Source organism: Terrapene carolina, unplaced genomic scaffold, assembly GCF_002925995.2.
Source record: "Terrapene carolina triunguis isolate 2854851 unplaced genomic scaffold, T_m_triunguis-2.0 Scaffold89, whole genome shotgun sequence".
NCBI lineage: Eukaryota > Metazoa > Chordata > Testudines > Emydidae > Terrapene > Terrapene triunguis.
The window spans coordinates 18,564,807-18,579,749 of NW_020664440.1; the positions used below are offsets into that span (position 1 = coordinate 18,564,807).

General features: G+C 45.8%; 1 protein-coding gene across 1 annotated transcript in view; it reads left to right on the forward strand.

Moving 5' to 3' along the window:
* The window catches only part of GRIP2 (glutamate receptor interacting protein 2), a 113,878-nt gene that overhangs the window by 40,457 nt on the left and 58,478 nt on the right, over positions 1-14,943 (forward strand). Inside the window, exons 5-9 of the mRNA XM_026650262.1 lie at positions 1,292-1,378; positions 1,697-1,772; positions 2,225-2,370; positions 13,526-13,673; positions 14,451-14,620. Of these exons, the coding sequence (XP_026506047.1) occupies positions 1,292-1,378; positions 1,697-1,772; positions 2,225-2,370; positions 13,526-13,673; positions 14,451-14,620 (627 nt within the window). The remainder of the gene's footprint in view (positions 1-1,291; positions 1,379-1,696; positions 1,773-2,224; positions 2,371-13,525; positions 13,674-14,450; positions 14,621-14,943) is intronic.

The following is a 14,943-nucleotide window of genomic DNA, read 5'->3' on the forward strand; positions in this document are numbered from 1 at the left end:
CACGTGCTCATCTGACATCCCTCTAAGGGCTTGGCTACACTTGCAAGTTACAGTGCAATAAAGGAGCCCCGGGCGCATTATCTCACTCCCCATCCACACTGGCAAGGCACATAGAGCGCTCTGACTCCGCGACTACAGCGCGGCTGGTACTCCACCTTGGCGAGAGGAATAACGTTTGCTGCACCTTGGCTACAATGCCCGGGCGTCAGTGTGAACAAGGTGTTGCATTACTGCGCTCTGATCGGCCTCCGGAAACGTCCCATAATCCCCTTAAGTCAAGTGGTTCCTCTTGTCATTGTTGTGAAATCGGCTGCAGGAATGCGGAAATGCCCTTTCAAAGCTCTGTTTCGGAGAAGCCGGCTGCTTATCAGCTCCGAGAAAAAGCAAACCTTTATTGTTTGCTTTGAGTGAGAGAGAGGTGGTGGGGGGAGGGAGATCTGAACTTACAAGACAGCATGCTGACACACTCTCAGCACCCCAAAAACCCACTCTCTCTCCCCCCACATACACACAACACACTCCCTGTCACACTCCACTCCACCCCACCCCCGTTTGAAAAGCACGTTGCAGTCACTTGCATGCTGGGATAGCTGCCCATAATGCACCGCTCCCAATGCCGCTGCAAGTGCCGCAAATGTGGCCACACCAGTGTGTTTGAAGCTGTCAGGGTGGACAGACTGCAGCACTTTCCCTACTGCACTCTACGAAGGCAACTTTAACTCCCAGAGCTCTACATCTGCAAGTGTAGCCATGCCCTAAGGTAGTTGGGTAAAGAACCCAAAGTGAGGGAGAGTGGCGGGGAGCACCATTAATGGTAAAACGAATACACTCCTTAATGGCTGCACATCAGAGAACGGACCTTTTTGTTCTTTCTCATTCACTGTACTTTCTTGACCTTAAGTGGAGCAGTATATTCAGCATAAAGTTCCTGATTTTCCCCTAGGATCAGTTTAAAGCATTCACTTCCATTTTTTCCCCTTCTAAAAGTCAAAATATGCGGTGGGGGGAGGAAATCTTCATTGCTAAAAGGTTGGCTTAGGATTTTTTTATTTTTTAGATCAACAGTTGACTGTGTGTGTTTTAATTAAAAACATCAAGAACTTTGCATCTCTATGACTGCTGGCTTTTGAATGGCACTGAACACAGTGAAACTGGTTGAGATATGGCAGGGTTTCACTTCAATGTCAAAGTATTAGTCTAGGCAGATTTGGGGAAATCTAGAATATAAATGCTGGATTTTAATGCTATTTTGGGTTACAGGCATCTTCCTCCTTTTTCTCTCCGCACATAGCACCGGAAAGCAGCTCTGGCATTATTCCAAAGACCATAGAAGTGTGTCTATACAAGGAGGGCAACAGTTTTGGCTTTGTGCTAAGAGGTCAGTGACTTCTCGGAGGAGGATGATAAAGACTGGATGTGCAAAACGTTGGTTGGGGTGCCTCTGAGAATGCGGGAATGAAAGGGATGAGAGAGAATGAGTGTTGAAAATCTTGTATGAGAGACAAAACTGTGCCTTGAAGTACGTACTGACCAACCTTCAAGGACTGCTGGCTGACTATCCAGAGCCGTCTTTGCTTGCAAGCTTTGTCAGCTATTAAATGAAAAATGTCTCTAGTCCCTCAACACCCCTATTAAGACAATAAGGGTGTTCAGCTCCAGAGATTAGTTACTAATGGCTTTTCTGGTTTTGTTCTAGGGGGAGCCCATGAAGATTGGCACAAATCCAGACCATTAGTACTCACCTATGTAAGGCCAGGTGGCCCTGCAGACAGGTAATGCTCAGGCTTTATCTCCTTTCGCAATTGAGGTTAACAAAATGTATGCACAGCTCTAACCACTCTTCAGGATATAAAAGCCTGTGGCCCATCTCATCTGTCTCTCCTGGGTATTTAATTACGGCTTTCAATGTAGAGGTCTTGTGAAGTTGTAGCCATAGGATGGCTATCTTGATATAATCTTGGTCTCCTGTAGGGATGTCTGTTATGCCTAGGAGTACCTCTTCCAAAATGATCACTTAATTAGCTGAATGTAAATCTCTCAAGGACCACCATTGCTATGATAGAGGGTAACGTATTAAGGGGTCTGAGGCAGTTTCTTTATTCTCATACTGCTAATTAAATACGATGGACATCAGACTATAAATACCCTAAACTATTGTCCAGGGGAATGTTCAGATCATGTTTGATCAAGATTTGTACTGAATTCTGCCTCTGGCTTCCTGCAGGGAAGGGTCCTTGAAAATCGGGGACAGGCTGCTGAGTGTTGATGGGATTCCCCTTCACAGCATAACTCATGCCGATGCGCTGAACATCCTGCGTCAGTGCAGCCAGGAGGCGCTCTTCCAGATTGAGTATGATGTCACCATTATGGGTAAGGACAAGCAAATTGGGGGGGCTGAAAGAGTTGCTCTGGGATGGACTTTTCAGTGGGTGCCTGGGAGATTGAGTACTTGATCTTAGGGGTTATGCCAACTGCATTAGTTGATTTCTGTGGGAAATCACTGAGTAAGGTACTTCTCAACATAGGAATGGCAGAGTCTGGCCCGTGGTTGGTAGAACTCTGAGTAGGTTTAGATGATAGAGGGGTTGAAATACCTGGAACTGCTGATGCTCTGTTTTCATCAGTGATGGCAATAGTGGTTCATTTTATGAGAGGAACTGTTTAGTGTAGACAAGGCCACAGACAGGAAGTCCCAGGGGCTGGGACTGAAGAGGTACAGAAAGAGGGGCTGTATGGCTGTGCAGCAAATGCCTGTAGTAAATCTGGGCAGGAGACAGACTAATTGACTAATGGATACTGGACATGGACATATTTTGGTTCGGGAGTTTGAACATGTCTGTTTGGGGAGGCTCAGTTTCAGGGGGTTTAGTTCAGATCAAATTCTAATAGAAACAATAAGTGGTCAATGGAAACTCCCAATTAAAGAACACCTGCTAGAAAAGGACAGAGGATAAGGAGGTATTTCTAAACAATTTCCTTGAGGGTCTGAGTTCCGGACCATGGGGGAGGGGTTGTAATTAGCTGCTGTATAACAACTTAGAGCTGCTCTGTAACACACATGTTACTTCAGCGAGCATAGTTAATGAGTTTAAAGTTACCAAAGTCCAAAGCTGTGTTGGCTATGGAAGCTCAGTGAGCTGTGGTTAGATTCTGATGCCATGCACAAGTCACAATTATTTCTGGAGCCTTTTCTGCCAACCCCATGTACCAGGTCAGCATGTCTGGAGCCAGCAAGAGAAGAGGCTAATGAGGTCAGATTGTTTCCTGATTTGCCAGCAAGGTAGGAAATCAAAGGTGGCTGCAGTCCAGAGAGCATTAATGAGTTTCTCAAGGAGAAAAGGATTAGAGGGCTAAAGAGCTGTTTTCTCGGTTGAAATCTTTTGAGAGTTTTTTGCACAATGTGTTTTGGGTCATAAGAAAATGTCTCCAGAATTATTCACTCATTAGACAGAGAAACAAAACGTCCGAGCGTTTTGTTTTTTTTTGTCGGTTCCCCCCCACACACACTTTCTTAAAATCTCTCTTCTCCCATTCCTGTTTCTCCTGCTTCCAACAAAAACTCCTCACCAATAAATATAGTCCACAATCGCTCCTCAAGAGAGACCCGGGACTGGAATAGCCAAGGGTGTTGGAAGGCATCTCTAATGTGACTTGCATTGGCAGAGGTGTGTGAAGGAAGCTTGCACAGTAGTTACCTGCCCTCTGCCCACCTCTGACCACGTTTCAAATGCAGTCTCACTTTCATAGTTTATCTATCTAGTGCCACAAGGTTTTTGAGCCCTGTAACAGGGTGGCATGCCCCTTTAAGGGCCAGATGCCTGGAGCCAGCCAGCCCAGGTCATTAATCACATATGGCTATGAAAGGAATAGGTGCTCCTTATAAAGAGCTGCAGCAAATGGCTGGGGAAAGGATGTCTGCAGAGAGAATCTGCAGGCAGACCCTTGAGCAGGGGGAAAAACTCCAGGAAGGAAGGCTCAGGGGAGCAGCCCTGTGGCCACTGTCCTGTGTAAGGGTCAGAGAATTGAGAGAGAACTGAGCGTGAAGAAAGCCAAGGGCCTGCAGATGGCAGAGGAGATGTTTGCTAATGATCTCTTTGAGTGCTTCGGTGAGGGAAGACCAAAGGAAGCACCTTGTGTGCTGTCCTGAAGAAGAGAGAGGGAGTAGAGAGAGAACCCAGGAGGCACAGGACTTGTATTAAGCCCAGAGTGGGTGGACATTATTATTGACTTCTTTGAAGAAAGACTGAAGAAGTGTCAAGAGTGGAAAAAATGTGGCAGACTGAGGTGTTTTGAGTTACATTAATCAGAGTGTAGTTTGTCTTTGAGACATGTAATAAGTTACCCCATGACAAGGGTCCTTAACCCAAGAAAGTGTATTTCAGGAGCATATGGATTGACACTAGGAAGGAGGGGAAACTGAGGCTAGGTTCCTGTGGGGCACCATCCAGGCATGAGGGGGAACCAGAGAGAGGCCTGACATGAAATAAGTCCTTTCCACTGTTTCTGTGGTGGTATTTATTGCTCTAGTTTATTTGTAGTTTTCTGAATACTAGCAGTTCCAGAAATCTCAGTAGGGAAGATCCACTCTCCATTAGTTGTTGCTATTTTTCAACTGTCTGTTGGACAATCAGGTGGACTGAATTAAGGAATGTTCTGCAGAATGGAATGCTTGTGTAGAGCTTCATGACTGCAAGAGTCTGTACAAATGCAAACAGCTAATAGTGGGTGAGAAGCAGGCTTTTAAGATACATCCCTAGTTCATATTTTGTATAGGGTTGATGGTTTTAAAACCTGACTTAGTCACAGTAAGAGAGATTAGTTCAACTCTCTTGCATTTCTTCATAACTTTACACCTAAATATTAGGGTTGAAGGAGCATAGAATAGTGGTCTGACTTTGTACAGCCAATCTTAGCCGAGTCCATATATATATATGGGACAGTTTCTCCATAAAGAGTTTTTCTAATCCTGTGGGAGTGGAATCATGATGTACTTCCTTTGCTTTCGTTGTCTGAGACTGGAAGGACAGAGCTTTTATTTATTTATTTATTTATTTATTTTATTTTATTTTATTTTATTTAATGGGAAGCACAAAAATGTGACTTCTTATTTTAAACGTTGCCGTCTAAAGAGGACGGTTCACCAGCCTTCCACAGGGGAAGTGGGGTAGGAGGAAGGTGTGAGACACCAAAATAGCAGCTCATATGCGAGTGAGCTCCCCCTGCCACTACTCCTGTGGATAGTAATGTTTGTTCCTTTGTTTCTGATTGCTTCTCAGCATCATTGAACATAACTTAATGTGAAATTATTTTAACTCTCTTTATTACCGTAATCCAAATACAGGCGGGGAGATGATGCTATTTCTAAGCTTCTGTCCGTTGGGCAAATTCATTTTTGATTGGACTAGTGTTTTACATTTTGAGGTGGGGCAGAGAAACCATTAGAAGTCCCCTCTCTTCTGCTCTCCGTGAAGGCAACAGTCTCCCCACAGGAGGTGCATGTTTATAAATGTGCAACCAATGTGCTGCGAGGAACTTCTGTCGACAGAGCTGGCAAGGCTGCCTGTGGCTCGGCAGATGCTGGCTTCGCCCCCTGAAGCAGGATGGAGCATTTTTAGTTATACTGATTTAAAGTGAATTAAAAATGAGTCTTTAATTGTCCCTCTGTGGTTTTTCCGTAATTTAGTTTTTACAGTTGCTTACTTTATCGCATGTTCCTCTCACACTGGTTAACTCTTCGTGAGATTGTTTTGGTCTGAAAGGAGAAATAACCTTAATTCTTTCAGACAGTAATAAAGGGAAAGTGTGTGTTGGGAGTGTGGATTTCCTCCCTCCCCATTCAACTGTTAGTTCCTAGTTTGCTCCTGAAGTAGGGTACATGGACCTCCAAGGGGCCAGAATGAACATTGGCAAATTAATAATCTGTACAGATTGTATCCTCCATATGAGGACATCAAGCCCCCTTCAAACATTCAATTAAATAGTCCCCATTTTACAGCTGGGAAACATAAGGCGCAGAGCAGCTGAGTGACTTGTCCAAGGCCCTACAGCATATTGGTGACAGAGCTAGAAATAGACTCCAGAGCTCCTCACACATGGCCATTGCTCTAACCACTAGGCTTTGCTCCCTCCAGTTGAGATGGCAGGAAGAAGCTGAAGTGCCTCGGGTACTTCCTGATCCTTCATTGGGGCCATGGAGATCCATTTGCCTGGAGCAGTGAAGCAAATGAACTTGGACACTGATAAGCTATCTGGGAAAATGTAAAATATAACCAGTGTTGAGGACTGACCGCTGTGGAGTGCAGGTATTGTTTTGATTGCTGTCCTTCATAGGAGCCCGGTCAGTAGAAGGTGCTGAGAGGATCTTCTGAATCATAGCATTTCCCAGAGTTTGCGTTCCTGGTCAGCACTGCCCACTTTTGAGAGCAGCTGGGCTCCACACAGCTCCTCCAAACGCAAGGGAGATTGCGGTAGAGTTCCACTGCCGCAGGACTTCCCACCTCAGCAGATGTTTCACGTGGAGGAGGGAAAATTGGCAGGGACTATGCTCCAAGGTTTTTCACCAGTGGAAACCTGGGTGGAACTGGGCCATGCGGTGTGCTCTTTTAACTGGTGCTTTCATGGTTAAATTGCTCTCTTAGCTGAGATTTTTCAAAGCTATCTAAGGAGTTAAATTGGACTCCCGTTAAAATGAATAGGAATTCAGTGTCCAAATCCTGAAGGCAGCTTTGAAAGTCTTTGCCCTGGTATTTACTGTAGCATTTATCTAGCAGCAGCAGTAGCAAACATTTTCCTGTGTCAACATTATATTTCATGGGCTCTTCTAAAGCAATATGCAGCATTTAAATAGTGACTTTGTAAATAAGCCGTATCTGCTGCTGCACAGGGCTGAAGGCTTTTAAGATTGACTCACAGTTTGGGGAAGCTATCTGCTGGAGAAGATGAATGGACTAGAGGGTTGCTGTGTTCTCTACCCTCTCTCCCTTCCCAGCTGCCTACCGGCCCACTAACATTAGCTGGAGACTACAGTTCTGTATGACTCTCCTGGTGAGAAAGCAGAGAGAGACTAATGTCCTGCACCATTAAATGAACTGGTGACTGCTCTGCATGAGCTGAGTAGTGGCAGGGTCTGTCTGGCCTTCAGGGGTGACCCATGAAACTGTATAAACTTACATGAACTCTGAGAACCGAATGAATTTACAGCTGACTTAGTGTCAGTAAGCAGGAAGCTCTGTATGGAGGTGCATTTGCAGCATGGGACATGCCTTTTCTCCCTGCTCTCTTCATGGTGCATGCTTGGCTGCCAAAGCATCTATCCATAGGGAGTTTAACAAAACTGGGAGGGGATCAAGAGCTGCATGCAAAACAGAGATGAAATGCTGTAGTGCCTCCTACATATGTGATTGAGGACAAGGGTCTTGGCTGACAAGTTCTCCCTGTATTTGTGAAACGTTTGTATTGGCAGACTGAACTGAACGAAGAGGACACTGATTCCGTAGTATCCATGAACTCATCCCATGAGTAGCCTGTCAGCTGGCAGCCAGTTATCAAAACCGTGTATGTGTGTGTGTGTGTGTGTGTGTGTGTGTGTGTGTGTGTGTGTATGTGTGTGCGCGCACAGCCTGCTGTGGTCTGATTAGGGATGCTTCTCCTCCAGGTTGACAGGGAGGTGGATTCATTGTACCTAAACAACCTTGATGGTGTTTAACGCTTTGTTTTTGCGGGAGAAAATTAGGGTTTATGAGATTGTTGGGAACAACCTAAAGGTTCAGGCAGCTCTTAGACGCTAGTGCTGGGCTGCCCTTGACAGGATCAGGGGTTGGGTTCAGTATGGACAAGCGTGGGAAGGATTTGGCAGCATTTGTGAACTGTTAACACCTCTTTGAATCAGCTTGAAGCCTCACCAAGGGCCTTTCTCCTGGTATACTTGAACCAGTGCTGAAATTCATAAGGCCCTGATTCAGCTCCTCATGAAGTCAATGGGAGCATTTCCATTCATTTCAGTGGCAGTTGTATCAGGCCGTAAGCACAGATGTTTATGACAAAGGTCGAGGAGTTAAGGATTCGTTTGGGTGTTCTCCAGACCAATAGGGGCTGTGTCAGCACCTGCCCTGTATCCCTGAGTGCTTCTGTGCTGTGCAGTTTTGGCTCAGCAGCCCGCTCACCGCTGCAGTGGCCTCACCCTGGCTTCCCTCAGCCTGGTTACTCCTTGCAGGGTGACACCAATAGCCCTTCCACTCCCGAGTCTCCCCCAAACCGTCTCCCCTGCACTGTCCAGTCCCTCTAGCTGGATTGTCACAGAAGTTATAAGTCCGCTGCCTCCGAAGAGACAGAGCACACACCAGCCTGGTAGTTTTAGCTGAGGCCTTCACCCTTCAGCTGAACACACAGCACTGCGATGGTTTGGTAATGAAACAAGAGTCAGTTTATTAATAAAGAGCAGAGATTTACTTGAGAAGTAAAACCAGAAGACACAGCTACGGGCACAAGTAAAACAAAACAAAACACGCTTTCTTCTGGCTAAAACTTAACTTCAGCAAGTTGCAGTAGTTGTCTAAGCAGGTTTCTCGCCCATAGTCTGGCCCCAGAGATTTCAATCCCTTTGGGTGAAGGATCTGCCTTACAAGAGTTCTGGCCTCTTGTGTCCCACGAGTTATGGATGCCAAAATGCCTTTCTGATTCTGCTTATGTTTTCTAAAGTCTATTGTGTCTATTTCAAGAGCCAGGAAGGCTTCCTGGGGTGAAGGCTTCATCCTCCATCATAATAGTTAAGCGGTCTCCCGGCCCGCCACCTGCTCATTTAGCTTGATGGCTTTGTGTGCCTTTTACGTAGCTGTACTTCTCATTGTCCTCTGCGGTACTACCTGGCTCAATTTACATTGGAGACACTGGAAACCAGGCAAAACAACATTCCTTTGTCTAGGAGAGGCTGGGCTTAGGCACTGCTTTCCAAATACCTGTTAAGAGCATATTTCCAGCACACATCTTTATGCACTGCCCGTGCATCCATCATCCAATTAATATTCATGTCCCGTGTGTTACCAGTTTGCATGCGATACCTCACATGACACCTTTTAGACACAGATTGTGACAGCAGTGAGCAGGGGCAATGAGTGTGTCAGCCTGATGTGGATGATGGTATGCTGTGCCCTCTGCCACTTGGCATGGAGGGATTCCCTGGATCACAATTGGATCATTTCAGAATCTCAAAGATTTGCTTCTAGAGAGAGGGGAAAGTGTGAGGGTAGAAAATTTTCCCCCAAGCTGGCACACCCATTCCTATCAGGAGATGGATGGTTTTGTGCCCAAAAGAGGGACTTGGGGGTCAGAAGGCTTCTACTAGTCACATCTTTGCTACCAATTGACTGACTGTGTCCTCGCATAAGTTGCTTATCTCAATGTCTTTGTTTCCCCATCTGTAAAATGGGGACCGTGATACCTCCCTCCTAGAGCTGCTGAGGGGCTTCGTTGGCCATAAAGCGTTTTGAGATCCCTATGTGAAAGTCAATATAATAGTGCAAGGTATTACTTGCTTTACAGGGCCTTGGCTCCTTTATTGATTAACAAAATATGACATGCATTAGAAAAGCTGCTGTGTATCTTTAGGCTGTGCAGCAGTGGGCTCTGTTCTGTTAGCTCAGCAGTAATGGACGTATGGCCCTTGGGGGACACTGAAGGTTTGAGTTGGATATCTCTTAAGCTCTGAGCCTCCAAACAGCTGATTAAACCTGTGTTGGCTTGTGAGAGAGAATCTTACCGACTGTGAACTGGGCTTTACTCTGATCTGTAGTGGGATTGGTGTTCCGGAGTGCAGCGCCTAGTCTGCCTTGTTCTACTTATGCTACACACCTGAAATGCCCAGATGACTAATTTTTTCGGGCTTCTTTACTATCCCGCTCTGTTGGTGCCACCAGCACCTTCTTTCCATGCCTGAGGAAGGTGCTTAAGTGCCTAATGCCACAGTAACATCTCCCTAGTGCCGAGGGGATGCATAGAAATTGATTCAATCGTGTGCGCATTCACTTTGCCTGCTGACTTTTCTCAACAATTCTTTTAAATTAGTTTTGAACTTAATAGCCCTGTGCTAATTGCTCTGTACTAATTTTGCTAAATTGCAGGTGTCTGATCCTAATTTTGGGAGAAGAGTACATTGTCTTTCCCTAGCACAATGACATAAGTTTGAATGGCTGGTCTCTCTTCAACTAATGTATTTTTTAAAAATGAACAGAGGGCAATCCCTGGTCATTGTCCTAGAGGTCAGCAGCATGTGGTGACTCAGGGCTTGTTTACACACACAAGTTTGCACCGGTTTTACTAATGGTATGTGTTTAAACTGACTTAGTTAACTCTGTGAAACTTTGTGTGTGGAAACTTTGAGTGGATTGCCCAGTATCTCAATGAGAGTTTCCTGGAGATCTGAGAGGCAGATTCCCGTGAAGTGAGGGAGTCAATCAACCGCCTGTTCCACCACTCAGTCTAGGCATGTGGTGATACATGCATCATACAGACACACACCTGCTTTCTGCAACCTTCCTGCCCCCAACAACTCCGGGATAGAGAAGAGCTCCTAGTATGCGTCTCTAGCCTCCGAGTCTTCCTCTGCCTCTGGGCCCCCCTTCCCCTCCCCATCCTCATCCAAGATTTCCTCCTCCTGGCTCGGTCCACTCTCGACTGGCACGCGAGCCACCGAAGTATCCACAGTGGACTTCGCAGTGGAGGTGGGGTCGCCACCGAGTATCGTGTCCAGCTCTTTGTAGAACCGGCAGCTCGTGGGCGCAGCACCGGAGCAGCGGTTTGCCTCCCGCGCCTTGTGGCAGGCATTCTGCAGCTCCTTCTCTTTGACCCTGCACTGCAATGTGTCCTGGTCATGGCCCCTTTCTGTCATGCATCGTGTAATATGTCCATAGGTATCGTAATTCCTATGGCTGGAGAGCAGCTGGGACTGGACAGCATCCTCTCACCAAATGCTGATGAGGTCCAGTAGCTCGGCATTGCTCCAAGCAGGAAATCGCCTGGTGCACGGAGCAGGCATGGCCACCTGGAAAGATGCACTGAGACGACTGCACACATCACCGAGCAAACAGGAAGGAGACTTTCAAAATTCCCAAGGAATTTACGGGGTGGGGATGACGATTGGTCACCTGAGGGCAGGGCAGTAGAGTTCCAACTGATGACCAGAGAGGCGAGAACAGACATTGTGGGACACCTCTCGGGGCCAATCGCAGTGCTGTTATCGACCAGGGGGTCTACACTGGCACGGCGGCACTGTACCCCCGGCGCAGAAGGGGATACAGTGTGCACCTCTCGTCGGGGTGGATTTTTTATGGCGCTGCAACTGCGCAGTTTCTGCACCCTAAGTGGTTTGGCAGTGTGTACACCTTGGGAGTTGCAACACAGAAAGCTGCTTTACTGCACAGAAACTTGCCAGTGAAGACCAGGCCTAACACCCACAGGCTGCAAAACCAATATCCTAATTCCCTCAACCCAGATCGCTTCACTCTAACCTAGAAGGTGCCTTGGGCAGTACCTCCGTTGTTTGTACTCAGCTCTCTCTACTACCAAAAGGGGCTTAATGTAATTGCTCCTTTCATTGCGTCCTAAAAGAATGTGTGACACACTAATTGACGCCAGCATGTTAAAAACTATTTTAGCTCGAATCTTGTTCAAACCAAGCTTAAACATGGCTCCCCATTAGGAGTAAATAGCCATTGTGAACAGGGCCTAACTGAGATCTAGAAAACTGAAGCTCTGCACATCTCCTGGCAAAAGTCCAGGTGATGGAAACTTCTGCTCATGTAGGTCTGGTCTACACTGGGGGAGGGAGGGGATCGATCTAAGTTACGCAACTTCAACTATGTAAATAACGTAGCTGAAGTCGACGTACTTCGATCTACTTACCGCGGTAGGTCGACGGCTGTCGCTCTCCCGTCGATTCCGCTTCTTGCTCCAGTGGAGTACCGGAGTCGACAGGAGAGCACTCGGTGGTCAATTTATTGCGTCTCCGCTGGATCAATCGCTGCCCGTCGATCCAGTGCGTAATGTAGACATGTCCCTAGTTGTGTCCAGAGAGTGAGTGTCTATGAGGAACAGTGTAAAATCACAAGGAACAGCGACACTTCTGAGACCCACATCAATGCGTTCCCATTTATCTGAAAGCTGGAGTGAGCCCTGTCTCTCATTGCAGTCAGATAATATCCGCACTTTAGTGCAGAGTAGGTGTGTGCACACACTGTAGAAGAGAAAAGCCTTGCCCAGAATAATCAAGGGCCTTGGAGGCACCAAATGCAGGAATTCTCAGAGGTGATTCTATTAGCTTCTCTTTTGAAGCAGATGACTGACTTTCCGTGAAGCTCTCCACCTACTCACATCCCAGAGTGCTGGGGAGAGTTCCAACTCGGGCTGTGGACTGCGTAGTGTTAAAACTTTTGTCTGCTTCATAAATCTTGCTGCTTTACGATGGCCTTAGGTTATCTCATGGGGGGGAGAGGGACCCTTATCTAGGTAGTCAGATGCCTGATATCCAGATTTTTTCCCTCTCCTCTTGAAATAGTTTATCGGCTACGAAGGGAGTTAAGATACACCTCTACCCCGATATAACGCTGTCCTCAGGAGCCAAAAAATCTTACCGCGTTATAGGTGAAACCGCGTTATATCAAACTTGCTTTGATCCACCGGAGTGCGCAGCTCTGCCCCCCGGGAGTGTTGCTTTACCGCGTTGTATCCGAATTCGTGTTCTATCGGGTCGCGTTATATCGGGGTATAGGTGTATTAATATATGAATCTGTGTGTGTGTCTGAGCAGGCACAGTCTCTAATACAGCATCTGATGGTTAGTTATAATGAAAATACATTTGCAGACATGAACAAATTACAAAATTTCTTCACTCCTGTCAGGTAATAGGTAAGTCTGGGTCTTTAGCCCCATTTTATAGATAAATAAACTGAGTCAGAGATGTGAAATTACTTGTCCAAGGCCATAGAGGGAGTCTGTGCCAAAGCCATGATTACTGAGGAGTTCCTGGCTCCGTCTTGTGTGCAGACCCACTTGCCTGTCTCTGCATAGCTGGTTATGTAGGTTTCTATTCTCTCCCTGGGTTTCTTTGTACCTTTCTAAGAAGAGAACTAGTGCATTGTCTCTCCACTCTGCAACCCTCTCTAACCTCCCAGGAGGCAAACATTGTGGCTTGCTTTTAATATTATTGATGTAAGTATTATATGGTCTTAGAGTACTGTCTGGCCTGATCTTATTTCATCAATGTAGTAAAAGGTGGTCATGTGGAAACTGGTGAAACTTTGTAAGAGCGTTAGATCCTATTACCACATCTTTGTTTAGAAGCTGCAGAGCTTACGTATTGACACAAGAGGAAGTAAAGGTGCAGCAAGGGGCGGATACCGAGAACTGGGTATTTAAGATTCCATCTATACTGGTGAACGTGCAAATTGCCAAGTCATTGCCTTCCTCGATACTTTATAGTTGGAAAAACTGAAATAGAACGGTCTTAAGACTCCATGCTGTTTTTGTTTTTCAGATACTGTAGCCAATGCTTCCGGTCCATTACTAGTGGAAATAGCCAAGACTCCTGGATCTACACTAGGAATCACTCTGACAACAGGCACACATCGGAATAAACAGGTCATAGTCATTGACAAGATCAAGCCAGCCAGCGTAGTAGACAGGTATGATCCCAAGCAAGATGGCAGGGTTGCACTTGTCTTCTCTGCTGCTTCCTTTGTACCCTTTTAGTTAGATTCCACTTCTTCCCCCATTTGAAATGCACTAGTTTCTAGAAAAAATAATGTATTTTTTTTTTAGTCATGTCCAAAGATTCTGTGCAAAATTTGTGGGATTAAAAAAATCTTATTGGGCTTTATTCAGAAGGGATGAAAATTTGATCCAATGCATATGAGAATTGAGCCCAAATATAAAGCCTACATCTGAATATCTTCAAGCCTTGAGATGCTCAAAAATATAGAGCTGATGTTTCTGGCTTGAGCCCATTTGTTAGATACACTTTATCGCTTTATGCTAGGGTATAGGAAATACAAGCCTTTCTGCAATCATAGGTCATGATTAGTGTAATAGTCTTGTCATTGAATTCCTTCACTGGCTGCCAGGATTTAATATACACCTGAAACTCGGCCTGTATTCATAAAGAAGCTGGCTGGGTTTTCAGCCAACCTATCCTGCCTTAGCTGTGGGTGCAAAATATTAGAAACTCATAGGTTTTTGATTTGGCTTCAACTGAACCAATCCAGACTTGATTGTCACCCTCTGAGTTTTTGGCTTCATTTGCTAGAAGCTGGAAATTAAAGGGGAGAACAGAAAACTGAGAAGAAAACTGGTTCACGTGAAAGCCCTGGTAACCAAAATTGCTGAATTTTGCCCAATTCTAGTCCTAACCACATGACGCAAATCTGTGCTCTTAGATAATGGGCTGTGTCTTTTCTCTGCAGATGTGGGGCCTTGCACATTGGTGATCACATCCTCTCCATCGATGGCACCAGCACAGAGCACTGTTCCTTGTTAGAGGCCACTCAGCTCTTAGCCACCACTTCGGAAAATGTCAAGCTGGAAATACTCCCTGCTCACCAGAGCAGACTCCCCCTGAAACCTCCAGACACAGGTGTGTACTTGCAGTAAGAAGCCAAACCTTGTTTGTTTTTAATGCTGATGTTTTATGTGAACCACGGTACAGATATTACATTGGATAGCTCCAGGGAGAGACATCTGGGGAGAAAAATAGACATTCTGCTGAAACACATTGGATGAGATGAAGTTTGTCAAGTAAACGAATAGAAAAAAGTGATTAGCTCTAGGCTTGTATGGGCACATTGGATTTGGAAATCCATTGCCCTGCAGCATCACAATCTGTGCTAAATTCACATCCTTAGTACTGTTGTATTAATTTAGATGGAATAAAAGGGCTAAAGGTGTTAACATAACCCA